The 27540-nt window shown below is 47.3% G+C and overlaps 1 protein-coding gene across 1 annotated transcript; it reads left to right on the top strand.

Moving 5' to 3' along the window:
* Positions 1 to 29: 29 nt before the first annotated feature.
* On the top strand, positions 30 to 26672 carry POFUT1 (protein O-fucosyltransferase 1). Its single transcript, XM_045832591.1, has 7 exons — positions 30 to 266; positions 2090 to 2211; positions 6836 to 7018; positions 8397 to 8509; positions 18015 to 18207; positions 19736 to 19978; positions 23085 to 26672. Exons 1-7 carry the CDS (start codon positions 134 to 136, stop codon positions 23271 to 23273), a joined length of 1176 nt encoding a protein of 391 aa, XP_045688547.1. The 5' UTR covers positions 30 to 133; the 3' UTR covers positions 23274 to 26672.
* The last annotated feature ends 868 nt before the right edge of the window (positions 26673 to 27540 follow it).

The following is a 27540-nucleotide window of genomic DNA, read 5'->3' as shown; positions in this document are numbered from 1 at the left end:
GCCCGCCCGCCGGCTAGAGAGGCCGGGGCGGTGCGCGGGCGGTGCGCGGGGCCGTCGGGAGCGGGGCGGACGCTCACGCCCCTCCTTTCCTCTCCCTCTCCGCGGCGCGGCGCGCTCTGGCTTCGGAGCCGACATGGGCGCCGCCGCGTGGGCATGGCCGCCCTTGCCGCTGTGTGCATTTCTCCTGCTGCTGCTACTGCCGTTCCCCGGGTTGCCCGCGGGCTCCTGGGATCCGGCCGGTTACCTGCTCTACTGCCCATGCATGGGTAAGGCCTCCCGAGCCCTCTGCTCAAATGAGGAAACTGAGGCCCAGAGAGGCGAAGCCACTCCTCTGAGGTGCCCAGAGACACCTTGACAGGTTCACGACAGAACCCTGTCGTGAACAATGAGAGGCCTCAGCGTCCAACCTTCCATTTGGCAGCAGATGAGAAAACAGGCCGCGAGAGGTTACATGTCTTGCGCAAGGTCTAAGCTATTCCGGAGCCCAGTAAATGGAGTTAGTGGGGCAGGACTTTATGTTACGGAGCCAACGCTCAATTTGGGCGAGTCTTTCATTCATTAGAAAAATGTTTAGAGGTCGCTTACTCTGTGCCCAGCCCTGTGCGCTGCCCTAGGGATTCCGCAGTAATAATACAGAAAACTCCATGGCCTTGTAGAGCTTCCATTTTAGTTGGGAAAGACAGCCAATAAAAGAGAAGCATAAACGTTAAATATTACATATTATTACTTACGAGAAAATAAAGTAGAAGAAGGTGAGGGAGAATCTAATGGCCCACTGAGGGGTGCAGTTTAAATGGGGTGGTGGGTCATCATTGTAAAAATCATGCATTTCTTTAAATCCTCCAGACGCCTAACCATGATGATTTGGACCTCTGCCCATCTTCACCACACCCTTCTTTCCCAGATCCTGCAGCTCCACACTTAGCCCCTTTCTGTTCTTTGCACATACTCAGATCCTGAAGCCTGTACTTTTCCCTCTGCCTGAAACACCCTCTTCACTTCTGCCACACCAACTCCTTCCCATCCTCAAGGCGCAGCTTAAATGTCGCCAGAAAGGACTCCACTGACCTCAACCCAAATAACGTCTTTATTCTCCATTACCAAACTTTTTTCATTTCATTCTTGAAATTATCAAAATTTGTCACTGTATATTTACATGTTTAATTTGAGTGCCTTAAAGGCAGAGACCTTATCCTTCTTGCTCACTCCTCTATTCCAGTATCTAACAGAGCCTGGCACTTTGTGTCTTCTCCCCAGATTATCCCAAAAATAATATTTGTGGGATGAGTGAATGGAGGCCATGCTAGGGATAACCAAGAGAATCAGACAAGGTTCTTGCCCTGAGGCATTCACAGCCTGAGGACACAGCCAAGTACAAAGGCCAGGAAGTGGGAAAGGACATTATAGGATTAGTGAAGAACCAATACTAACTCAAATCCCAGATGGGAAGCGGAGAAGGGGACTGAGTAGTGGCAGCAGGTTGTTGAAAAGATCCCAATGAATGAGGCATCGGAGTTGCCTTTTCTTGTGCAGGTGAGTAGAGAGAGAAGTGGAAAGGCACTCCTGGAAGGAACATCAAAAAGCAAAGGCTTGGGCCCTGGCTAATGTGGCTCAGTTGGTTGAAGCATCATCCCATAACCAAAGATTCAGGTTCGATTCCTGGTCAGGTTACATACATGGGTTGCAGGTTCGATCGGCGGTCTAGGCATATGTAGTCCCTGGTTTGGGCATGTGTTGGAGGCAACCAATCGGTGCTTCTCTCTCAAATTGATGTTTGTGTCTCTCCCCCCCCCTCTCTCTAAAAGCAATGAAAAAATCAGGTGAAGATTTAAAAAGAAGCAAAGGCTTGGGGTAAGCATGTGTAGACTAGAAATGTAGAGAATGTTTAGGAAATAATGGGGAACCTGGAGTGGCTGAGGCAGAAGCGACAGGGCCTGAAGGGTTTTGACAGTTAGATGCAGGAGTCTAGACTTGATCCCACACTACCAGCTCCCCTGGCTCTTCCCAACCCTGGCTCTGCATTTATGAGCCCGCATTCTCCATGCCCTCAGTGCCCCAGGCCTCACCTCTCTTACAATATACCATCCAGGTCGCTTTGGGAACCAGGCTGATCACTTCTTGGGCTCGCTGGCATTTGCAAAGCTGTTGAACCGCACCCTGGCTGTACCCCCTTGGATTGAGTACCAGCATCACAAGCCTCCCTTTACCAATGTGAGTATCCCCTGCTGACGTTGGCCCTTTGTCCACTCTTCTCCAATCTCGTTCACCTTTGTTTCTTAACCCCAAGTCCTCTGGGCTTTGCCTTCCACCCCTCTGTGCTTGCCCCTACCCCACCCAGAATAAAATAACTAATGTTTATCCTGCGCTGGTTGTCTGCCAGGTACTGTTCTGAGCACTGCATGAGGACTTGTTCTTTTCCCCCCATCATATCCCAATGAGGAAACTGATTTAGAGAGGATAGGTAATTTTTCCTAGGTCACACAGCTTATGCGTAGCAGAACTGGAGTTCTAGTGCGTGCTGTCTGACTCTAGAACCTGTGACCGTAACCTAAAGCCCCATTCTTCAACCCTGCTTGATCTTACCCTCTGTGCATCCCATTGATCAAAGGGTAAAACTATTATCAGTTTTGAAAGATAGACTGAATCACAGGTTAGTTAAATGTGTCCAAGGCCACCAACCCAAGCTCCAGCACCACCTCTCATCCCATCAAGGGACTCCCAGAGCACAGTGATGCTCAGCATCCTCCAATTCCTTGCTTATTCTTTGTGTCTTCCACTGGTCCTCTGTCTGTCTTTGTCCACACTATATCTGTGGCGGCCTGGCAGTAGTGACTGAATTAATATTTAATGAGTTGACTTTAAAAGTTTTCAATAAACCCTGGCTGATGTGGCTCAGTGAATTGAGCGCTGGCCTGCAAACCAAAGGGTCGCCAGTTCGATTCCCAGTCAGGGCACATGCCTGGGTTGTGGGCCAGGTCCCCAGTTGGGGGCACACGCACAAGAGGCAACCACACATTGATGTTTCTCTCCCTCTCTTTGTCTTTCCCTTCCCCTCTCTCTAAAAAAATAAATAAATACAATCTTACAAATTTTTTTTTTAGTAAGCCCTGATCTGTGTGGCTCAGTGGATTGGGTGTCATCTCACAAACCAAAAGGTCACCGGTTTAATTCCTGATTAAGGCACATGCCTGGATTGTGAGCCAGGTCCCTGGTTAGGGGACATGCAACTGATTGCTGTTTTTTTCTCTCACACATCACACATCGATGTTTCTCTCCCTGTCTCCCTCCCTTCCCCTCTCTCTAAAAATAAATAAAATATATTTTTAAAAAGTTTTCAGTAAACCTTAAAAATTATACTTAGTATTTATAAAACATTGTATTTAACTTTTATAGTCTTTTCTCTGCATAGAAATTATTTTTTCCTTTGCATGCCTATATTTAGAGAGGGTTTTGTTGTGGGTTTTTTTTTAAGATTTTATTTATTTACTTTTAGAGAGAAGGTAAAGGAGGGAGAAAGAAAGGGAGGGAAACATGGATTGGTTGCCTCTCACACGCCCCAGACTGGGGAGCTAGCCAGCAACTCAGCCATGTGCCCTGAGGATCAAACTGGTGATCCTTCAGTTTGCAGGCTGACACTTAGTTCACTGAGCCACACCATCGAGGGCCAGAGAGTTTTTAACAAAAGTTAAAAGCCAGGGTACATGAGATCAAAGCCTGGCTTGGCCACTTACTAGCTGGATAGCCTGGGTATAGTACTCGATTTCTTTGTGTCTTGGTTTCCTCATCTTTAAAACAGACTGATAATCATGGTAGCTATCTCTCACCATGAGTTAGTGATTATGGCACGCTTTGAATGATGTATGTCTCTTTCTAGAATCAACTGAGCTCATCAACGAAAAGTGCTTAGGACACAAGAAGTCCCCAGTAACCAGGAGCCATCAATGTTCTAATTTTTTTCCACTCACTGTTATAATTTAGACATTGCCCATTCATCTCCCTGTGACTTGCTTTTTCTCACCTTACCTTCTCAGCCAAGTCTTTTGGAGTCTTTACTCCATGCCTTCTACAGGTTACTTAACCCACCCCAGTTAGACTCCCTACTGGGACCATTCTCACACAGGTCATCAGGAACCTCACAGTTACCAGATCCAGGGGTCATTTCAGTCTTTTTCTCAACTAATCTGGTGGCGCCTCTCTTTTTCCTGAGATTCCCTAATCTCCTGGGTTCCCAGACACAGCCTATTCCTGCCTCAGTCCTGACCTTTCAACAGTTTCCTCTTTGCACTGTACTGGAGACTGCTCTGTCTTTACCTACTGTTTAAATGTTGGTGTGTCTTCTCTTTATGTTTCTTTATTAACTGTGTGACCTCAGGTGAGTTATCTAGATTCTGTCACCTGGGTTTCTTCATAAGTAAACTGGAGATGGTTGTATTCCTCATCGAATTAGATGAGCAAGTCCTCACTGATGAGCACAGCACCTGGTGTTAAGTCAGCACTCAATAATATTAGTTGCTATTTTTTAATAACAACTCATTTTGCTAATTTTAATTTTGGAGAGAGAGTGAGAAATATCCATTTGTTATTCCGCTTATTTATGCATTCATTGATTTCTGCTTGTATGTGCCCCGACCAGGGCTGCAACCTTGGCGTATCAGGATGACGCTCTAACCAACTAAGCTACCCGGCCAGAGCAATATTAGTTGCTATTATTATTATTGCTTTGCTATAAATTTCTGTTGACTCTTGTGGCTTTCACTGTTCTCCACATAACCTCTCAAATATCTGTGGCCCAGACTTGCCTCTGACCATAGGCCTCTGTTTCTAACTTCTATGCTCTTGGAGTCTACTCGGATGTGCCACAGAGATCTCAAATTCTCAAAGCTGGAGTTTGGCATCCGTCCCCTTAAACTTGTCTTACCTCCTATATTCCATACCTTCATTCACGTGGATACCAAGCCAGGAATCTACAAGGCATCTTAAATGCCTCCCTTTATTCACTACCTCAGCTTCTTTTGCATCTTCTATCATTTCCATGCCTCTCCATCTTTACTTGGACTTACCAGCAATGCTCAAAAATACATGTTAACCCCTTACTGCTGTGGCTCAGTTGGCTGGGCATGGTCCCGCAAAGCAAAAGGTCACCAGCTCCATTTCTGGTCAGGGCACGTGCCTGCGGTGTGGGTTTGGTCCCGACTGGGGTGCATATGAGAGGCAACTGATCAGTGTTTCTCTCCTACATTGATGTTTCTCTCTTTCTGTTTCTCTCTCCCTTCCCTTCTCTCTAAAATATATACATTTTAAAAAGTTTAAAAAATAGCCCTGGCTGGCGTAGTTCAGTGGACTGAGCGCAGGCTGCAAACCAAAGTGTCAGAGGTTCAATTCCCAGTCAGGGCACATGCCTGGGTTGCAGGCCATGACCCCCAGCAACCGCACATTGATGTTTCTCTCTCTCTCTGTATCTCCCTCCCTTCCCTCTCTAAAAATAAATAAATAAAATCTTTTTAAAAATTTAAAAAAATACATGTTGAATGAACACTTGAACAAATAAAAGGACTATTGCAATAGTCTCTTATTTCCCCCTTCTAGTCTCACCTTCAATACATTCTCTCCTCCAACACCAGAGTGATCTTTTAAAAAAGATAATCTCGTATTGTTTCTGCATAAAATCCTTCAACAAGACCTTGTTGCTAATAGTTTCCCAAAATCTGTTCTTCAGAACACCAGTGACTTATATAAGAAGTGTGCAGTGGTTAAATCATTTTGGGAAATTCTCAGTTTCCCATCCCCCCCTCAGATCGGGGATTCAGAATGCATATTAGCATATTAAAGGCCCTGAGAAGTCCTGTAGAAAAGACACCATCTTAACACAAAATTTTTCAAGCCTATTTAACTCTGGAGTCTTTTTATCGCAGAACCCTTTACCCAGTGGAACATGCTTGGGAACCTTGTTCTGTAGGATAAAGTCTAAATTTTATTCCACGGTGTTCTAAGAAATTCTTGTTAATCTAGAAAAATAAGGAGATTAATACAATCACCATCTGTGTACCCATTACTAGAGGTGATAATCATTAACAGTTTGCTACAGATAAAGTTGTTAAAAGATAAAATCTCTCTTGGCTCCTGAGGCTAGTCTTAATCTTTCTCTCAACCCACAGAGGCAACCACTATCAGGGATATCATAGCCCTTGTTGTGACTCCTTCCAAGTTCTCTTCTATATTTTAGAGTCCTTGTGGCCATTTCCTGCTGCGAAGTGCAAGAACTTCTCTAGGGCAAATGCGTAAAGGTGGTGGAAGGAGCATTGCAAACTCTATTAGATGCTGCAAGATTACATTCCAAAGTGTTTGTTCCAGAAGGTACACTTTTACTCCAGCTAGGTGTGAAAATGCCCGTTTCCCACATCCCTTCCAACAATTAGAACTGAGCTTTTAAATTTTTGTTAGTGAGAAGCGATGCCTCGTCATTGTAATTCGTGTTTTCCTAATTACTAATGAAGTTGCACATCTTTTGTGTATCAGCTATTTGGGTTTTCTTTGCTGTGAATTGTTCACTCCTATCCTGTGCCCATATTTTCCCTTACATCATTTGTCTTTTTCCTTATAGATCAGTAAGGCATTTTCTAACCCGAGGGAAATTACTCTTTGTTCTTTATTTTGCAGATACCTTATGCTACTCTGCCTCTGTCCTAATTTGTTGTCTTTCGCCAAAAGATTTTCATTGGCACATAGTCCGGGCTCTCTGGGTCTTGGAGTGTATGGTTTTAATAAATGTCTATGAGACAGCTCCTAGGATACTGAGGAGAAACCCCTGCCCTTCCTTCCCCGCCTTTTTTCATAGATCCATGTGTCCTACCAGAAGTACTTCAAGCTGGAGCCCCTCCAAGCCTACCATAGGGTCATCAGCCTGGAGGACTTCATGGAGAAGCTGGCACCCACCCATTGGCCCCCTGAGAAGCGGGTCGCATACTGCTTTGAAGTGGCGGCCCAGAGAAGCCCTGACAAGAAGACATGCCCAATGAAGGCGAGTCCTTTGGGCCTGGGGTGCTCTTTCTGCCTGTTCCACAGTGTCTGGGTCCCTGAGACACTGCATGATGGCACGATGTTGGGGAAGGCACCAGAAGGGTGTAAAGTTGAAAGAGATTTAAGTCCCATTTCTGGCATTTGTCAGTGCTATCACTTTGGGTAGAGGACTTTGCTTTCCCTGAGCCTTTATTTCCACCTACAAAATAACGATGCCAGTCCTTGCCCTGTCTCAGTCATAAAGTATTAGGAGGGCCAGGGTGTAAGAGTGCTTCTAAACTGTAAAGTGCCACATCAGGAATGACAGGTAATGCTCACGTAGCACTTACTACATGCTGTGCCATGCTAAGAGCTTTACACATATTAACTCACTTAATCTTCAGATGCTCTGTGAGGAAAGGATAATCAACATCCCAGTTGCCCTGGCTGGTGTGGCTCAGTGGATTGAGTGTTGGCCTGTGAACCAAAGGGTTGCCAGTTCGATTCCCAGTCAGGGCACATGCCAGGGTTGTGGGATAGGTACCCAGTTGAGGGCGTGTGAGAGGCAACCACACACTGATGCTTCTCTCCCTCCCTTTCTCCCTGCCTCTCCTCTCTCTAAAAATAAGTAAGTAAAATCTTTTTTAGAAATCCCCATTTTATAGAGGCCACTGAGTGCAACAGAAAGAGGTTCAGTATTTTGCCCAAGGTCTCATAGCAAACACGTGGTGGAGCCACGATTCAATCCTACGTAATTTGACTCCATCGTCCACTCTCCTAACTTGTATACTTTCCTGCCTTAGCAGACAAATGAGAAGCTGTTGTATTTATCAGTACACGTTTGTAAATTTGTAAATTTCTGGCACTTTGGGAGTACAATAGTCATCAATACATCTTTCAGTGCTTAAGCTCAAGTCCAGGGAGGGTGGTGGGAGGAGCCATGCAATGTGAGAAGAGAGACGGCTTACGGCCCAAACAGTGCTCTCGCTTGCTGTGTGCGCTTGGCAAGTGTCTTACTCCATCTGGCCCTAATTTCCATATTGAAAGTAATGGTATTGGATTATCTAGTCTTGAAGGGCTCTTGAAGCTCTCTAATTCATGGCCCCATATCCAAAATACACTCCTTACCCAGACCCAAGTTAATGCCGGGGTCATTGGGATACGACATGAGAGTGAGAGTCTCCTTCATACACTGGTGAACGTCTGCTAGAAGCCAGGCTGGTGGTGGAATTGCCTTCCTCAGGCCCCAGACAAAGAATTACAAAGTGTCATTCCTATCCCTACTGGGTCATCCTGTGAGCCTGAGTCAAATCACCAGGGTCCCCCACTCACAGTCCCTTGGCCCCATGAGTTGGCTTTCCTTCTCCCTCAGTAAGCCTTTGACCACTCTCTTTCCGCAGGAAGGAAACCCTTTTGGCCCATTTTGGGATCAGTTTCATGTGAGTTTCAACAAGTCTGAGCTCTTCGCAGGCATTTCCTTCAGCTCCTCCTACAAAGACCAGTGGATCCAGAGGTACTTGGAGGGAGCAGCATTGCTGGGTTTAGAGAGGGGTATGGGGCCCATGGGCATTCAGCACCTTCCTGACCCTTTCCCCATCTACCACACCCTGATATATGAGACCAAAGGTGCGACTGTTCTGTCTGTTGAACTTGGAATCCTGTGTGATCTGTTCCCACCTCAGCGTCTGACACAGTGGGACATTGACCTGCCACGAGGTTGAGCAAGAATTTATCAGTCGATACAGGATGTTATAAAAAGAATATTGTGCAGTCACATGAGTGTCGATTTCCTCCTCTAGATATGAGAATCACTCCCCTGTTACCTTCCTCTTAACATGGTGAAAATTGGAAGCAGCTTCTAGAGAAGAACAGCTTTAGGTGCAGGCTGAGAAATGATGTCATCCTGATGGTAATTGGATGTGCCTTAGTAGTTGCACTCCCATCAGCCCTATTTAAAAAAAAAATAGGTTAGCAGGGCATAGACACAGATTGTGAAATATTTATAGAACATCTGCCATGTAGTAGACAAAGCACCCAAAGGCCAGAGGTGGTACATAAAAATGAGAAAGATCCAGCCCCAGCCTTCTACTGTCCGGTTATAATGATGATAACTAACACAGTGCACCTGCCCTTAATGCTAGAGGTGGCAAGAAAGAATGTGGGCTTAGAAGTCAGATTTGGGTTAGCTGTAAGGAGCTTATGAATTTATGTGTGGTCATAGCACTTTGCATTAGCAGGCCAAGGATAGACTGAGTGGAGAAATAAGCACAAGCTCAGGATAAAACAGGCCTGAGCTCCAGCCAATCCTGCCTCTTTCTCTGGTGACTGAGCAAACCACTCTAGCTACCTGGCCTGAGTTTCCTCCTTGGTTTAATGGGGTACCATGGTATCTGCCTTCTGGTATATGAAGCATGTGGCACCTTGTAGGGGTCTAGCCTGTGTTAGCTATTACTGTTATTCACAAGCTTTATTTCATTCAAGCCTTTGAGAAATGTCATGAAGTGGATATTGTCAATTTATTTGACAGGTGCCAACAGTGAGCTCAATGAGGTTAAATAACTTGCCTAAAGTAATGCAGATATTGAATGGACAGCTGGGGCCTGTATATACACCTTTAGTAGATAATAAGATCTATATTTAATGCCTACTATATGCCATACACTGTGCTGTCTTTTAAGGTAATAACTCATTTAATCCTTCCACAAGTTTGCAGGGACAGGTGTTATTATCGTGTGCTTTACAGGTAGGGAAATTGAGGAAGAGAGGAGTGAAGTCACTTGCCCAAGATCACACAGCCTGAGGTGGCAGTCTGGGATTCGAACCCAGGCAGCCTGACTTCAGAGCACCCAGCTACTTAATCACTGAGCAGAAAACAGCTATGCCTTTAACAGCTGCCAGTTCCTATTTGGGACTTGCCTTTAGAGCTAGTCCATGACTTACTGAGGATACTCAGCCCTGGTAGATTCTAACCCTCCTCATTGTTGATTCTGAACAGGGCAGTCCCATTTAACCACCTCCTTGGTTCTCCCCATTTAGCTCAGTGACCCGGAGCTATTGCCAGAAGGCAGACCTGCCCTGAGTGGATAGAGATTGGCCCCTTATCACAAGTGCCAGGAAAAAAGAAAACATGACACCAACTCTAAAAGCAGCTCCAAAAGCAAATTCCAGAAAGCCAGAAAAAGCACACAATCCTGGCGGGAAAAGGAGGGACAGCACTGCCGGGAGGCTTCAGTCAAGGGATGCTGCCGAAACACCTTTGTATTACCCCACCTCTTTTTGGGACTCACTGAGTGGCAGGAGTTGCGTGAGGGCTTGGGGAAGCTTGTGCCCTACAGCCCAATCTTTAGGAAAGGGAGACTAACGGAGAAGATGGGGTAGCTGGAGGCAGTTTGAGAGAGTTAGGGCCACCTGGGCAGCTGCCTGCCTTCCACACGTGTATAGGAAGCACCTCCCGAGCATCAGGCTGCTCTGGATGCTGGGCATACAGGCAGGAATAAGGTATTTAAGGCCCTTGCCCGGATGGAGGTGAGTCTAATGGGGGAGACAGTGAATCCTTTTTATTTTTTTAATTTTAATTGTTCAAGTACAGTTTTCTGCCTTTTACTACAGTGAATCCTTTTATGTAAGGCAAACAGATGATGTGTGATTGGCAAGGCTAAGACCTTGCCTTTGTCAGCTTGGGCTGTGCTAACAAAATACCACGGGCGGCTGGGAATCTTAAACAACAGACTCTTATTTCTCACAGTGCTGGAGGCTGGGAATTCTAAGATCAAAGTGCCGGCATGGTAGGGAGGGTTCTGGTGAGGACCTCTTGGTTTGCAGGCACTGCCTTCTTGCCGTATCCAAACACGTCGAAGAGAGAACGAGCTCTCTGGTCTGTTATAAGGACACAATTCCCATCACGAGGACTCCACCCTCATGACCTCATCTAAAGCTAACCTCCTCCCAAAGGCCCCACCTCCTAATGCTAACACACGGGGGATTGGGGCTCCAACGTAAGAGTTTAGGGGGGACGCAAACATTTGATCTGTAACAGATCTGAAGGATGAGGAGCCAGCCATGCAAAGAGATGGAGGAAAAGGAAGTTCTTCATGGTGGAGACGCGGACGGCAGAGCCTCTGAGGCGGGAATAAGCTTGGTGTGGTCCGGGGGCGGGAAGAAAGCCAGTTGGCTGGTGTGGGGCGTGTGAGGTGGAGAACAGCAGGGTGTTCCCCTTGTCCGATGCTGCATAACGAACCTCTCAGACTCAGTGCCTGACGACAGTTTATCATTTCTCAGAGCTCTGTGGGTTGGCGAGGCTGAGCCAGGCAGTTCTTTTGTTTGTTTTCTGTTTTTCCATTTTCTTTATGGAATCCCAGCTGCACAAAGTTTCAATCCATATTAAACGTCTAATTTCTTAGCATGAATACCCATTAGAATGCTCACCACAAATTGGGTGGGAGATTGCTTTTATTTTTTAAATAAAAAAGAAAATGAAATTTACTCGTAATCCCACCACCCCTCCAAACACACTACTAGCATTCTGATGTATGTACTCCTACCTTCCAGGCAGTTTCATATACATGTATGTCCCTACACTGCTAACATGAAATTATTATAGTTTGTTATCAAATATCTAATTATCTTTTCTGAAGAGTAATTAGTATTAATAGCTACCTGGATAGTAAATATTACTGGCAAGATCAATTTTAAACATATAAAAACATGGGATTTCAAAAAGTGGTGTCCTGGCCGGGTAGTTCAGTTGATGGGCATGTCGTCCCTACACCAAAAAGTTTTAAGGTTCAATTCCCGGTCAGGGCGCATACAGGAGGCAGCTGATCAATGTTGCTCTCTCACATCGATGTTCTCTCTCTCCCTGTCTAAGATCAATGAACATGTCCTCGGGTGAGGATAAAAAAGAAATGGTACTGGTGTGCATGTATACCAGCAGAGTGTATGTGTTTGTTGATTTATTTAAAATTTTTAAGTGTACAATTCAGTGGCATTAAGTATATTCAGTGTTGTACGACCATCGCCACTGTCCATCTCCAGGACTTTCTCATCATCCCAACAGAAACTCAACCCATTACACGGCAACTTGCCAGCCCCCGGTAGCCTCTGTTCTAGTGTTCTGCCTGTGGATTTGCCTGTCCCGGGCACCTCATGTCATAGAGTCATACAGCATTTGTCCTTTGTGTCTGGCCTATTCCAGTTGGCATAATGTCTTTAGAGTTCACGTGTGTTGTAGCACATGTCAGAGTTTTAGTCCTTTTGAGACTGAGCAGTAGCCCACCCAGAGGGAAGAGATTTGAATAATTATTCTGCCAAACAGGACAGAAGATTGGGAAAGTGGGCACGGCCTGACCGTGCAGGCCCCGGGAGAGCAATCTGATAGGACACCTGTGAGTGCTTTTCAGGGTGTGTGGATTTTCAGCATGTTCTAAAGTAGTAGACGCTTGCTGTAGAAAATTGTCCTTTGGCAGCAAGGATATGGGTACAGGGACAACGGCGTTGGGAAGCGTCAGGCTTTTCCCCAGCTCATTGTGTGACTCAGCAGATTGTTTTCCTTCTCTGGCCGCAGTGCTCCGTCTGTAAAACGAGGGGCTGAGCCAGGTTTTCGAACTATTCCTTAAGAATTCTTGAGAAGTGTCTACCATGTCATGGGGGTGGCCCCGAGGAGCCAAGTGGGAGGCTCTGTTCTCCTCCCATCACCTTCAACCAGCAACCCTCTTGCACGTCACCCAGAAGTTTGGATGGCCCCGGTCTAGGTGTCTCGGGCTTCACTTAGACCTCGCTTAACAGAAGACCCCAAATAACAGCAAGTTAAACAGATAGAAGTTTATGATTTTCTTCAGTAAAAAAGTACTGGGGTACACAACCCTGGCTGGATGGCAGCTGCATCGTGTCATCAGGAATCAGGTTCCCACCTCTCTGCGCAGCCACCCCAGGATGGCCTTTTTCCTTAGTGTCACCTCATAGGCTGAGTTTCAGCCTTCGCATTCGTGCCCCAGTCCGCTTTAAGGACAAAGGCGCAGAAGAAGGACCCATCCTCACCTTCTTACATAGCCTCCTTATAGCTTGCTCACAACTCACGGGCCAGCATCTCGGCACATGGCCGTGCCTAGCTACAAGAAGTGCTAAGAAATGTCTTTACCTTGGGCTGCTGTGTGTCTGCGGAAAGCTGGGTTCTAGAAGAGGAGGGTAAGACATGCTTCTTTCCCACTACGTGATTTCTGAGGATCCTTCCAGCCCTGCTTATTCTGAGACAGTGAATACCCTGGTGTAGGTTTAATTCCACACACATCTGTTGCACATTTACTGTTGGAAGGTTATGTTCCATCATGAGGCCGGATCATTCTTGCGGCATGAAGGTAACAGGTATTCACGCTCATAGTTTATCCTTCTCCCTGGCTGCAGCCTCCCCAAGAGAGTATAAACAGGTGATGTGTAATTAGGAGGGCTGAGACCTGGAAAATGAGAAGGAGCCAGATATACAAACAGTTGGAAGAAAAGGTGGTTTTTCACAGCAGGGACATCGAGAGCAAGGCTCGGCCTCACTTGTGTCCCTGCACCCTCTGCCCACCATGGTGACCGTCCGCTGGTGTGTGGGCGCGTAAGTGGGTGATCTGCATAGGGAAACCGCAGTGCGTTGGGGCGTCTCAGTAGAGTGGGCGTGGTGGTGAGGAACCCCAGAGGTTCACTGCACCCAGAGCAGGAAAGCGAACCTCCTTTAGCTGCACGGTGAGTCAGGCTGAGGGCCTGACGTGGGGTGAGCAGTTGGGCCAGAAGGAGTGGTCAACCTTTCTTTCCAAATAACACTCTCCTCCCTCACAGGGAGCAAATAAGCACATCGGTCTGGGCCTCTTGCTGCTTGTCAGGTCAGAGGTGACGTCCCACCGGGACAGCTGGGAGCTGCTGAGGGGATGGACCTTCCAAATCTGGAATTCACCAAGGGTCAGCAACAGGGTCTTTCCAAAAGGGCAGGGAGGGTGCAGATCCTGATTTTAGCTTAATGTTCCAGCCCTCTGGGAAGTCACAATCTCCTGCTTTCCTTTGGAAATCCTTTGAGGTGGCATCTGAAAGGAGCTTAGCTGAGGGTCTGGCCCGAACTAGGTGCTCAGTTAATATTCACCTCTTTCTCTAACCCCTGACAACCTGATCTGGTCTTTCTGGTGAGATCCCTGAATCCTTCTCATTCATTCATGTGTTCATTTATTCTAAAAAATGTTTATTGTACCTACTGTGTGTTGAGGCTTGCGGTAGGGGCTTGGAATCAAAAGAAAAGAATGCAACACAGACTCAGCTTTTGAGGTACTTGTTGACTGAGGTGGGAGAGATGGGAGTGAAGAAAGTAGTAGTTAAGAATTTAGGTTCTGGCCCTGGCTGGTGTGGCTCAGTTGCTTAGAGCATCTTCCCATAACTGAAAGGTTGTAGGTTCAATACCCAGTTAGAGCACATACCTAGATTGTGGGTTCGATCCCTAGGCCAAGCACAGGCACATGTGCCCCCCATTCCGGGCACATACAGGAGGCAGCCAATCAATGCTTCTCTCTCATATCAATGTTTTTCTCTCTCCCTTCCTGTCTCTCTAAAAGCAATGAAAAACTGTCCTTGAGTGAGGATTAAAAAAAAAAAAAAGAAAGGAGTAGGTTCTGGAGCAGAAGGCCTGCATTTAAATTCCAGCTCCAACAATTCCAGCTGTGTGAGTGTGAGCATGTTACTTAACCTTTCTGTGCCTCAATGGCCTCATCTGTACAATAAGAATACTACTTACCTCACCAGGCTCATATGAGAATCAAATGAATAAGTTACACAAAGCAATTGGAACACTGTCAACATAATAAGGCTTGATAAATGACTCACATGTATGTACGGTTTCCAATTATAATGGTTTGACTTAGAAGTTTTTGACTTTACAATAGTGAGAAAGTGATATGCATAATAAATTACATGAGCTGTTCAACACTTTGTTATAAAATAGGCATTGTGTTAGGTGTTTTCACTCAGCTGCGGGCTAATGTAAGTGTTCTGAGCATATTTAAGGCAGGCCAGGCTAAGCTATGATGTTCAGTAGGCTAGGTGTATTTAAATGCACTTTCAACTTACAACATTTTCAGCTTACAGTAGGTTTATTGGGACATAATCCCACAGTAAGTCAAGAAGCATCTGTATCTATAAAATTAAATTCTGACAAGACAAGTGTTATATAGAGCCAGGCTGTCGATGACCCCTTGCATGTTAATTCCTCCACACCAACCCTGGACCGGGATGTGTGGGAATCACGGTGTTTGGGCCCCTACTGTCCTGGGCTGACGGTGGAGCAGGGAAAACAGTCGTTGAGCACATCAGTGTGCAGAAGGCCAAAGAAGAAGAAGAGAGGGAACAGGGAGCCCTCCTGAGGAGCTGAAGCGTGGGAGTGGCGACAAGTCTGGAGGTCTTGGAGGCTAGGAAGGTGTTGGGGGAGGGAGGTTGGGCGTGTGGAAAGTGGCATGTCCATGGGAGTGCTGTCCAGCAGGAGGGGACTGGATGGGTACATCATGGTTTATTTGCACAAAACAGAGAACTTCAAGAGAAGCTAACAGAATGGCATGATCCACACGATCAATAAGGCCAAATCTCTAAAACATAAAGCTGAATTTTGAAAAAGTTGAAATAGGTACCTGCAATCTGGCGATGTGGTGGCAATGATGATAGCGATGGTCAGAATTTTCTTGGAGCTTTCTATGTGCCAAACACTGTTCTAAATGCTTTGCTTGTATTCGCTAAATCTCAGCAGCCCTGTGAGGTAGGAACTGTCATTAGCTCCATTATATAGGTGAGGAAACTGAGGCATGGAATGGTTACGCCACCTGCCCAAGTTAATCAGTGGCACAGTCAGCATTCTAGAACAAGGCCATCTGGCCCGACAGCCCATGCTTTTACCATTGCCCTGTGTAAAAAGCACACAGTAAAATATCTTTTTATGTCAATAGTCAAGGTGTAATCATGCATAAAATCTCAGTATATTTTTTTAAGATTTATTTATTTATTTTTAGAGAGGGGAAGGGAAGGAGAAAGAGAGGGAGAGAGACATCAATGTGTGGTTGCTTCTTGTGCGTACTCCCTACTGGGGACCCGGCCTGCAACCCAGGCATGTGCCCTGACTGGGAACCAAACTGGAGACCTTTTGGTTCGCAGACCGGCAGTCAATCCACAGAGCTGCACCAGCCAGAGCAAATCTCAGTATCTTCTGGGCAGAGTAAGAAGGGGAAGAAATGATAGGATAGAGCTTTTATTTGGGTGTATGTGTTGTTTTTAATCTGAAGCAAAGTATCAATACCTGCTCATTTGAGTCTCAGGTATGTGGATTTTTTTTTGTATTTTCCTGTACTGTTTTAAATATTTTGTAATTTTTAACTGAAACTCTTATTGAGGTAATTTTATACTCACATGTAGTAATAAGAAATAACATAGAGAGCTCTCACATACCTTGTGCCCAGTTTCCTCCAGTAGTAACATTCTACGGAACTGTTGTGGCGTATTACAGTCAGGATGTTGGCGTTGATACAATCTACCCATCTTATTCAGATTCCCCAGTTTTACTGGTACTCGCTTCTGTGTGTGTGTGTGTGTGTGTGTGTGTTTAGTTCTACTCAATTCTGTCACGTGTGTAGGCTCCTGTGGCCACCAGCACAATCAAGATATCAAATAATTCTAACACCGAAAGATCCTGTGTGGCCAGTTCGTAACCACCCCCCTCCATAACCGTGCACGCACCCACCCACACCCTGGCCCCTGGCAACCACTAATCTGGTCTTTATTTCCGTTCTCTTCTCCATTTTGTCATTTCAAAAACATTATGTAAGTGGAGTCATCCAGCACGTAATCTTTTGAGAGTGGCTTTTTTCACTCAGCGGAATTCCCTGGAGATCCGTCCTAGTCGTTGCCCGAGTTGGTAGTTCGTTTCTTTTCACTGCTGTAGTTTTCCACTGGTTGGATGCACCGCAGTGTTTGCGGGTTCACTTGCTGAATGACATCTGAGTTTTTGGCTTTTATGAATAAAGCTGCTGTGAGCATTCATCTGCTGGTTCCTGTGTGAACATAGGTTTTCGTTTCTGAGTCAAATGGTAGTTGCGTGTCTGGTTTTATAAGAAACTGCTAAACCGTTTCCCGGAGTACTGTGCCTATTTCATAATTTTAAGAATAGGATTTTGGCCGGCAAAGGAAGGCATTACAGGCAGAGGGAAGAAGGCTGCAGAGATCTGGCATTGGAGGGTTTATGGGACAGCGGGGTGTTTCACGCTGCTGGCATGGGCTCTGGGGTTAGATCAAGATGGAACATGGGTTTGCTCCTCATCCATCCGTCAGCAAATGATGTGTCAGACACTGCTCTGAGCACATGGAGGCACTGCCGTCGGAAGCGTGAGTCTAGTGGAAAGACAGGTGAGATAACTGCAAGGTGCACAGTGTACAGGCGGAGAATGGCCTCTGAGGCAGGTCTGACCGTGGACATCTGTGGAGCTCTGGTGCTTTCCATGAGTGCAGGGCCCGTGCCTGTCTCATCCTGCCCTGGGCTCCAGCACATAGTAGGTGATCAGTAAACACGTGTGGAGTGTTCAGTGGATGAGCTTATCCAGCGTACACATTCCCTGTGAGTGTGGCCTGTCCATTGCCCTCTGGAAGCAGCTGCACGTCCCAGTCCCGCCGTGTGGGTAAAAGGGCAAGGCTCTGTCCAGACACCACACCCAGGAGTGAATTACCACTCCACATATTGGAAGCCAGCTCTACTGGAAATTTTTAATTGTTAAACAAGCAAAGAAGGTTGTAAATTCCAGGCGGCGGGACAATATTGCATATTGTGCCTGTTTGCCGCCGCTGCGGTTTCTTATCAGCCCGTTGGGGTTTCACAACCTCTCGTGCTTCTTGCATGTTACAGGGGCCCCTCCCTCTGCAGTCTCTAGGACATGGTGCAACACCATCCTTTTTCCCGTGGGAGTGGTAGCCAGGCTCTCTGCACATTCTCTGACTGACTTCCCCCTGCTCTGTCTTATGTCTAGATTTTCTCCAAAAGAACATCCAGTGCTGGCCCTGCCAGGGGCCCCAGCCCAGTTCCCCGTCCTGGAGGAGCACAGGCCGCTGCACAAGTACATGGTATGGTCAGATGAGATGGTGAGCACAGGGGAGGCGCGGATCCATGCCCACCTCATCCGGCCCTACGTCGGTGTTCACCTGCGCATTGGCTCTGACTGGGTAACTTCCTCCTCCCTCTCTTGGCTGGGTGGGACACATCCCTGACCAGGGCCATGCTTGTGGGGGTTGAACAGTGAACCCATTGCGCCAAGTGCCAGCCAGACCAGAGAGTGTTTGTTCAACCAAGTCCATGGAGTCCCCATGTAAGGATCCCCACCGTGTGTCATGATTCCACCGTAGACACATCTGATGCGTGGCTCCAACATGCTTGCTCGCCAGCTCTTGTTTTCACAGTTCCCTTTTTTATCTTCATTTTGCAGATGGATAAACTGAGGTATCAAGCTAGATTCCAGGTCAGCCAGCAAGCCAGAGAGCTCAAACCCACAGCCCCGGAGCCCTCTGTCCCAGCTCAGTGTTTAGTCAATAGACTCATTGCTGAAAAACAAGTTCTGGAGATCGGGTGGGGCTCCTGAGAAATGAAGATGTCATCCTCCAAATTTGGAGGCCCCTTAACTGTGCAGGAACCTCATCAGGTCACCCTCTGTGGGAAATACCTGGAGCGATGTAGACAGTCTTCTGAATTTACGTAAGAAGATATGTATAAATGAAAGTATGTGTATTAGGAATGCTCATTGTTGAAGACTTGAAAATATAGAGAGAAATTAGATCAAAATTCCTTCAGAGTCCATTGAGAAAGTCATGACACATCGACCCACTAGATTCCCTCCCCATCCCCACTCCACAAAGAAGAGGAGCCAGGCCAGAATGTGTTATGAGTGCTTTCAGCCAAACCTTCAAGGAACAAATAGTTCTCGCGTGCACTTTCTTCGAACATGAAAAAGATACAAGATGCTATTTTTATAAAGCTAGCAGAGCACTAATACCAAACTCAGATAATGTCAACTCAGAAAAGTATGCAGCTCATTCTCACTTATGAACATAGACGGACAGATCCTAAGTGAGATATTAGCAAGTGAAATCCATGCCGAAAGAAGGTGCAACACAAACAAGTAAAATTTATCCCGGGGATGCAATGAGGCTACATTAACTATATTAACACCCAAAGAAGAAAAATCATATAATGATCTCAATACAGGCCAAGAAAGCATTTGAGAAAAGTCAACACCCATTTATGATTAAAAAAAAAAACCCTCTTAACCAAGCAGGCGTAGAAGGGACCCACCTTAACCTGATAAAGGCTATCTCTGAAACCCACAGCAAACATGCACTTCATGGGAACTATCACAAGTGTTCCCACTGAGGTCAGATCAGATAAGGGCGCCCATTATCACTACCACAGTTCAGCATTCTCCTGGAAGTCCCAGATAATACAGTAAAACCAGTAAAAAAAAAAAAAAAAGAAACAAAGAAAGAAAAGAAACTTTGTAAAAAGCCAATATCCCACTACCCAGAAATAATCACTGTTACTGTTTTGCGCCATTTCCCTCTTCCCTCGATGCTTTAAAAAAAAAAAAAAAACATTGTTGAGCTCCTCCCATGTTGCCTGCCTTTCCCCAGTTACTGGCTCTGGCTTCTGGGGTTCCAGGCCAGTTGCCGTCTTTAACTCTGTGCCCCGACCCCCATGTAGAAGAACGCCTGTGCCATGCTGAAGGACGGGACTGCGGGCTCCCACTTCATGGCCTCTCCGCAGTGTGTGGGCTACAGCCGCAGCACAGCCGCCGCTCTCACCATGACCATGTGCCTCCCCGACCTGAAGGAAATCAAGCGGGCCGTGAAGCTCTGGGTGAGGGCTCTCGATGCCCAGTCTGTCTACATCGCCACGGATTCTGAGAGTTACGTGCCCGAGATCCAACAGCTCTTCAAAGGGAAGGTATGTGTGGGCCCTGTGGGGGTGCAGTGGGAAGGGAGTCTGGGAAAGCACCGGCGTCTTCCCGCCACTCCCACTGCATGCTTCCCGTCCTCCTGCCACCGGGCTTTTGCTTGGACATTCAGTTCTTCTCCAGTTCTTATCCTTTTTTCAAACACCAGCTCATAACACCTCTGCAGATCCTCTCCAGTTTTCCCTCCACTCCTGCAGCAAATGTCCCAGCTGGGAGCTGTCACAGAACTTTATCAAGCCTTCTCTGAGATACTTTCTAGGCTGTATGAGACTAGTGTGGAAACATCTTATTTCTTCGCAGGAGTTATGGCTCCTTGAAGGCAGGATCCAAGACTGACTCACTGTCTTCTTCCTCAGAAAAGGCCAGGTCCTTTGACCTCTTCCAGGCCCGAGACCCCGCCTTGCCATCACCAGTGCCTAGAGCAATGCCTAACACGTAGTGGACAGTTGATAAATGTTTGCTGAATAAGGATGTAAAGAGTGGGCCCCTGGTAGAGATCCAGTGTAGCAGAGGGATCGAGAGCATGGATTCTGAGAACGTGGGCTGTACTCACTGTGCAGCCTTATGCAGGTCGCTGCATTTCTGTGCTTCTGTTTCCTTGTCTATACATTGGGACTGAGAGTGGTGTTCATCTCATAGGGTGATTGTGAAGATCAGATATAAAGAAACAAAAGCTGTCTGGTACAAAGTAAGTGCTCAGTAAAGTTAGCAGTCATTGATAGTAGAAGTTGGTGGTTGATGAGTAACGGGAAGGCCCTTTTGTGCTTAGTTAATGCTTAAGGAAGCCGTGAATAGTAGTTATTCAGCACATCAATAAGCAGAAGAATGTGCTTGGTATTGTATGCGTGAAGAGCATGCATTGACAAAATGACTGAATTAGTAGTAAGCATTCAATGAGACTTTGTTGAATGAATGAAAGAGCTAAATGCTTGTGCAGGCCTTAAAAGGCAGTGAGTGTCCTCCCTTTGTAGCAGTGAGGGAGGGGCTCCCTTTCTTTTACCCCAGACACGGCTTATGAAGAAAGCGCTGAGTCAGTGTACTCTGGTCTCTCACCCACCGACTTTATAGAGGACTGTCAGAGCTGGGAGACCTTGGAGCACATACGGCCCAACCCTTGCGATTTATCGCTGAGGCAACTGAAGTCGAAAGAAGGGATAGAATTTACCCAAGAGGTTGTAGAGCTAATTATAGTGGGTGTGACACACAGTGGGTAAGTTTCAGGGAGTGGGTGAAATTGTTCAGGGGCTTTTGGCCATGATTAAACTCGTATTATTTCTTTGCCACCATTCAAAGAGCAAGATGACGATTTTTGTTACACCAGAAATCTCTGTGTGACAGCAAAGCACTTTCCATCCCAGCTCTGCCCACACCGCCACGCAGACACTAAGCTGAAGCTTGTGGGGAGCCCCAGGGAGTTTTTTGTGAGTTTTTAGAGGTGATGTACTTGTTACGCCTTGAGCCTCTTGCCATTTTCTATTTCCTGTTTCTGCACCACTGTTCTTGCCCTTCCCCACCCCTCGGCTCCATGGGCTCAGGCCCCCCTACCTCCTGGACTAAAGCCTTGCTTCTCCGTTAAGCCTGACCAGTGCTGAACTTGGGATACTGATAAATAAGAGGTGGTGGTGCTGCCCTACAGGTCTCACAGTCTAGACCCAAGAAAAGAAACTTCGCAGAGGACTGTGATATATGCCACCCGGTGGGGGCGGGGAGCTCATTCATTCACTTGCCCAGTCAACAGATGATTCTTGAGGCAGGCTCCAGCCAACAGTGACAAGCAAACTGACATAGCCCACCCCTCGTCAGGTGCAAGGGACTGACATTAATCAGAGAATCACTAAGGAGTGAAAACTACAAACCGAGGTGGGTGCTCCAAAGTAGAGGAATGTGGTTCTGTGCAAGTGCAGAACAGAGGGCCCTGGCCTAGACTTGGGGCCAGGGGGGCAGGGAGGCCTTCCCCAAGGAGGTGAGACTGGGGCTGCAAGGTCAAGGTTAAATGGGAGTTAACCAGGCAGAGGAACAAGCACCCGACACCCGTGGAAGAGCATATGCAAAGGTCCTGAGGGAGGCAGGAGTCTGGTGTGTAGTGGCTGAAGGTATGAGCAGAGGTGGAGAGGTGTCCTGCATGGGGCTTTGTAGGCCAAATCTTTGTAGTCAAGATTTCTCATCTTTATCTGAAGAGCAACAGGGCACCATTTAAGGGCGTTCAGTTTGGGGTGGAGAGAGCAACAGATTAGAGGTGTCTAAAAAGGTTTTCTCTGGCTGCTCTGTGGTGAGCAGGCCAGGAAGAGAGGCAGCAAAGAGACCAGTGAAGACGTAAGCGAGGACGGTGGCTGGCCAGGAAGTGGTAATCCATCAAGAGAAGGGTTCTCCTTTGGAGACTGTCTTGGGGGGTAGATTGGGCAGGACTTAGGCTCAGAGGCATCAGGCCGCAGAACTGGATGGGTGGAGCGCTCTTCCGTCAGATCACGGTTGGTGGGGGAAGCCTAGCCCTGGTCGGCGGTCAGGCTAGGGCTTCATGAGAAAGGCAGAACTTGAGCTGAGACTTGAAGAGTATGGTGGGGATTTCAAAGATTTTATTAATTTACTTTACTTTTAGAAGGCAGGGAGAAAGAGAGGGAGAGAAACATCAGTGTGTGGTTGTCTCTCATGCGCCCCCTACTGGGGACCTGGCCTGCAACCCAGGCTTGTGACTAGATTGGGAATCAAACCAGCCACCCTTTGGTTCTCAGGCTGGCACTCAGTCCACTGAGCCACACCAGCCAGGGCCTGGTGGGGATGTTAATGTGCAATGACAAGGTATTCCAGGCAGAGGACGCTAACAAATGGGGGCAAGCGAATGAGTGGTGTGTATGGAGCTGATGTTGGCAGTGGGAAAAGAGTGCTGAGGCTTGAGTTCCATGTGAGTGTGGGCCGATGCAGCTGCTGGGCGGTACTTCTCTCAGAGGCCGACACTACCTCTTAATCCTCTCTGCACCTCCTTTTGGGTCTGCAGCTTCAACAGAGAGGGAGAAAGCTGGGAATGTGGCTGGAGGCCTCGACTGAGCTGGCCAGCTTGGCCTACACGCAGGCTAAAATACCCTGCCCTCCCTCCTGCAGGTGAAGGTGGTGAGCCTGAAGCCCGAGGTGGCCCAGATCGACCTGTACATCCTTGGCCAAGCCGACCACTTTATTGGCAACTGTGTCTCCTCCTTCACCGCGTTCGTGAAGCGAGAACGAGACCTCCAGGGCAGGCCGTCCTCCTTCTTCGGCATGGACAGGCCCCCACAGCTACGGGACGAGTTCTGACCCTGGCCGGAGCACATCGGCAGTCCCAGCTGCCCCCTCCAGCCTGGCCTGGCAGCCAGAGCTGCTCCCAGGATCGGTCCCCAGAAGAACAAGCTTCTCCTCAGCTGCCAAGGACAGAAAAAAGTGCCCAGGACTTCCTGGAGGAGGAAGATGGTCCAACTCCCAGGGTACAGGATGTCTAAGCTCTCAGGGGCCAGACTATCTCCACTGTTTATGTGCTTCTGGCTATTTCTCCTGGGAGTTTCTCACACCAGCAAAGCAGCCCAACCACTGTCTTTTGGTCTACCCTGCTCTGAGCAGCCTGGGATGCTGCACTCTCTTCAAAGAGATTATATATATACACATACATATCAAGAGAGATTTTTATAGTTTTCATACAAAATCATGACTAACCTAGAACTCTCCCTCATTTTTAAAAAATCCATGAAGTTCATTAACGTAGGTACCTAAAGTGACCTTAACCGAATGTAAATGAGGCTCGTGGGGTGGGAGTGTTCACCACTTCCCCATGTGACCCCCAGAGTGGCCCTCAGACTCATCCCCACTCCCTGGCCAGAGCCACTTCTTGGTCCCTTTCCAGGGTTTGAGGCATGAACACTGTCCTCCACTGTAAACGGTATGCAAATGAAAGTTCTCAGTCATGGTGCCACACAGGGCTCCACAGACGGCTGAGTGCTGCTCACGCAGCACATTCCCTGCGAGGGGCACATGCCACCAAGCCAGACTGTTGTGGCACTGGTCTCACAGCCTCTTGGTAGTTGGTGGCCTGCCACAAACCTGGCACCATCGGGGTCTTACAACCCATCGCCAGGGGCCAGGGCTTGCGGGCCTGGTGGGGTCCTCCTGAAAGCTGCCATCTCTTCTGATCTCTTGTCTCAGGGGTCTGGTTGTGGAATTTTTCCCTTAAGTCAGTATCCAGGGCCTGTCCTCCCAGCCTTTCTCCTGCAGCTGGAGCCCTGAGACTGTATTCTCGCCAGAGAGTGTTTGGTAAGCCTCTGACCAGACGAGAGACGCCCCAGACCCAGGAGTCATTGGGGTCGCAGTGTGGGAGCAACCTGTGCCCCTTCCTATCCAATGTAATCTCTGACTTGTGAGGTTTGCAGTCATTTCCTTTTCTCTCGGATACTGCGATTGTAATCATCCATGACTCCTCAGAGCCTGACTTGTTGGCCTTGTGGCACTAAGCTTCAAGTGTGACACCTGCTGATCTCCCGCTGTCATGTGACTTCTCTTGGTCTTTGATCCCGGGAAGGTGGAGGAGACTCTCCTGAGGGCCCAGCCCCGAGCTTCGGTCTGGGACTTCTTCCTCGGGTTATCTTTGGAAAGAGATACTGTTTCTGTCAGGGCAGTCTGGGTCAGAGGTTGCGGGGCACCCGTGGTGTCAGGCACCAAAGGTGACATTTATTGCTTAGAGACACTGCCCAACTCTAAGCAGGAGAAACTGTATACAAAGGGCTTTTGCATTTTCCCTCCTGGGAAGAGTGAGATGTTTTATATCCTAAGTGGATTCTGCGAGATGGCTTATCTATTCAGATTTGTTCATGAACCTCCTTCAGATACGCAGAGCCTGTGTGCCCCTGTCTCCATTGGCTGCTTGGGAAAGCGTAGCTCACTGGCTGGTTTCATCTGCTGGATTCATTTGCCCATCACAACCGCACACCAGGCACATGCGTTAGAGTCTGGGCTGTAAAGGGCCACCCAGACCATGTCGTTGAGCATCACCCGGAATAATGGCTGCGTTTCTGGGGGAGAGGGCACCAGAGTTGTAGTCAGATTCAGTGTGTTCTGTAGGCAAGCACGTTGTTCCTCTTTGACCCAGTTTTCTCACCTATAAAGTGGTGATAACACTGACTGGGTTGTTGAAGGGCTCAAATCAGATAAAGCATGTAAAAGAGCGCATTGTAAACTTGAAAGAGACAAAGGCACATCTGTGCCAGTTGATTATTTTGACTGCCTCTGGCCACACACCTACTCTGTGCTGGCACTGTGCTTGGCAAGTGATTTATGGACAGTCTCTGATTTACTCCTCCCTCCCACTTCCCCCAGCCCTGGGAAGTAGGAGCTACTGTTATTATTCTCTTTCTGCACAAGGATAAACTAATTATCAGAACATTCTCACAGTTTTTCCAAGACCACACAGCCAGTGGCGGTAAACCAGGATTTGATCTCCCAAAGCCAGTGCTGGCAGCCACGGTGCTCTGCTGCCCCCATTCATGAGGTGCACTTTACTCCCACCTGGCTTCTGCTGTGGGTTGGCCACTGCCAGGGGCGTTCGGGGAGGAGGAGGTCACCCAAGAAACAAAGCTACGTGGAGCTTAAAGTTCTCTTGGCTGGTTATTCCACATCCTTTTAGTGACAGATATTTATTGAGCAACTGTTGGGTGCCAGGTACTAGGGATCCATCAGGGAATCAGACACAGAAGTCTTCGTTCTCAAGGGATTTGCATTCTAGCAAGTAGACGTGAAGAAATGTACTGTGGTTGTTGCTGGTTAAGTGCTGTAAAGGAAAATACCAGCCATGAGGGCTGAAGAGGGGAGCAGTGCTATTTTAGGTGCAGAGCTCAGGTGGGACCTCCCTGAAGAGCTGCCGTGAAGAAGGGAGGGGCACTGACTCCGATTTCTGGAGGGAGCACATTCCCAGCAGAAAACAGGAAACAGCAAGTGCAAAGGCTCTGAAGCTGAAGGGGGTGAGTGAAGAACAGCAAGGAGGTCCATGGGGCCGCAGTGGCCGAAGGGAGGCAAGAAACAGCAGTAGACCACAGTGGGAGAGTGCGCTCATCTGCAGCCTAGCGGGCAGCGGCAAGGTGAGACTGGGCTTTCACTTGGAAAGATTCGGGAAACCTTCGTAGGGTCTGAGCAGAGGAGGATCGTGGTCTGATTTATGCTTCTGAAAGACCTCTTTGCTGCACAGAGAAGCAGAGGGAGGAAGGAAGAGCAGAAGCAAGGAGACCAATATGGAGCTGTTGCAGAAATGCAGGTGAGAAAGATGAAAGGTCAGACAAAGGTCACTGCACTGAAGGTGGTAGGAAGAGGTCAGATTCTGGATATGTAAAATTATTTTTAAATTTCAGCCTTTTTTTTAAAGGTATAAGTCTTTGCATAGTTTTAATCATGCAGTATATACATTGTACTGTCTGTCCTACCTTTCACTTGATTATATGTCATTCTCTGTGTTGTTACATGGCCTAAATAAACATTTTTAATGATATAAAATTCCATTGAGGGATGTCCCAGAGTTTATTATTGTCCTATTATGAGAACCTAGTATGTTCCCAATTTTTCACTATTCAAAAAATATTTTTGTATGGATTTTGTCTTTTTACTTGTTTATTTTTGTTGTTGTTTGTAAGGTGTTTTTTGTATTTAAAATATTCCTTAAGATAAATTTCCAGAAGTGGATTTGTTAGGTCACAGATTTAAATATAAAAACTTTCATTATGGAAAAATTCAAATATAAATCACAAGTGATAAAATAAATTTCCAGTTTCAACAGTTGTAAGCACTTTACCAGTCTCGTTTCATGTACAGTCTTGGCCCTGAGTCCAGGTCTTAAAGAGAAGCTGACTGTGTTAAAGGAAGAGCCATCCGGGTCCGCAGACACACCGCATGTGGGTCGTGGGTCGGAGGGAAGGGAAGTCCAGGGTGCACTGAGACTTAATTAACACCCAGGCAACAAGGAGGAGTTGTCTTTGACTTGCAGAGTGACCGTGAGACAGGTCAGTCACCCCTCTGTCTTACCTCTGAGTTGGTTCCGGGTGCTATGGTGGTTCCAGCAATGTTACTCAAGGTGGTCTCCAGAGGCTCCTTGGAATGCTGGTTAGTAAGGCAGATTCCAGGAATCTGTAACTCAGGAAGCGCCTACACATGATTTTAATGCCTAGTGGCCTGGCATCTACTTCAGTTGTGCTCAGACCAGCAGTGTCAACAGCACCTGCACAGCCTGGAAGTGCAGACTCCCTCTGAGACCAAAGTCCCATGTAAGTGGTGCTTTACCATGATGGAGATATGACCAGATATTTATGAAGAGGTTCACATGTTAGATCTCAAATGCATAAGGGTCTGGATTCAGATTCTTGTGGTCATCTCTCAATAACTCTGCCTTGTCAAGTTACTCAGATTTTCTGATTCTAATTTGTCTTTTACAAAAAATAAATGTATAATAGAATCTTTTTTTTTTAAAAGGAAAATGCAGTCTCCCAGCTACCCCACTTCCCCATACCTGCTGAATCAGAAGCTCTGGAAACCTTCAGGTCTCCAGGAGCTAAAG

The sequence above is a fragment of the Phyllostomus hastatus genome, unplaced genomic scaffold (genome assembly GCF_019186645.2).
Source record: "Phyllostomus hastatus isolate PE091 unplaced genomic scaffold, TTU_PhHast_1.1 phas_contig_17, whole genome shotgun sequence".
NCBI classification, from domain to species: domain Eukaryota; kingdom Metazoa; phylum Chordata; class Mammalia; order Chiroptera; family Phyllostomidae; genus Phyllostomus; species Phyllostomus hastatus.
Note: the sequence above shows the minus strand (reverse complement) of the source record. Positions and strands in the feature narration are given on the sequence as shown.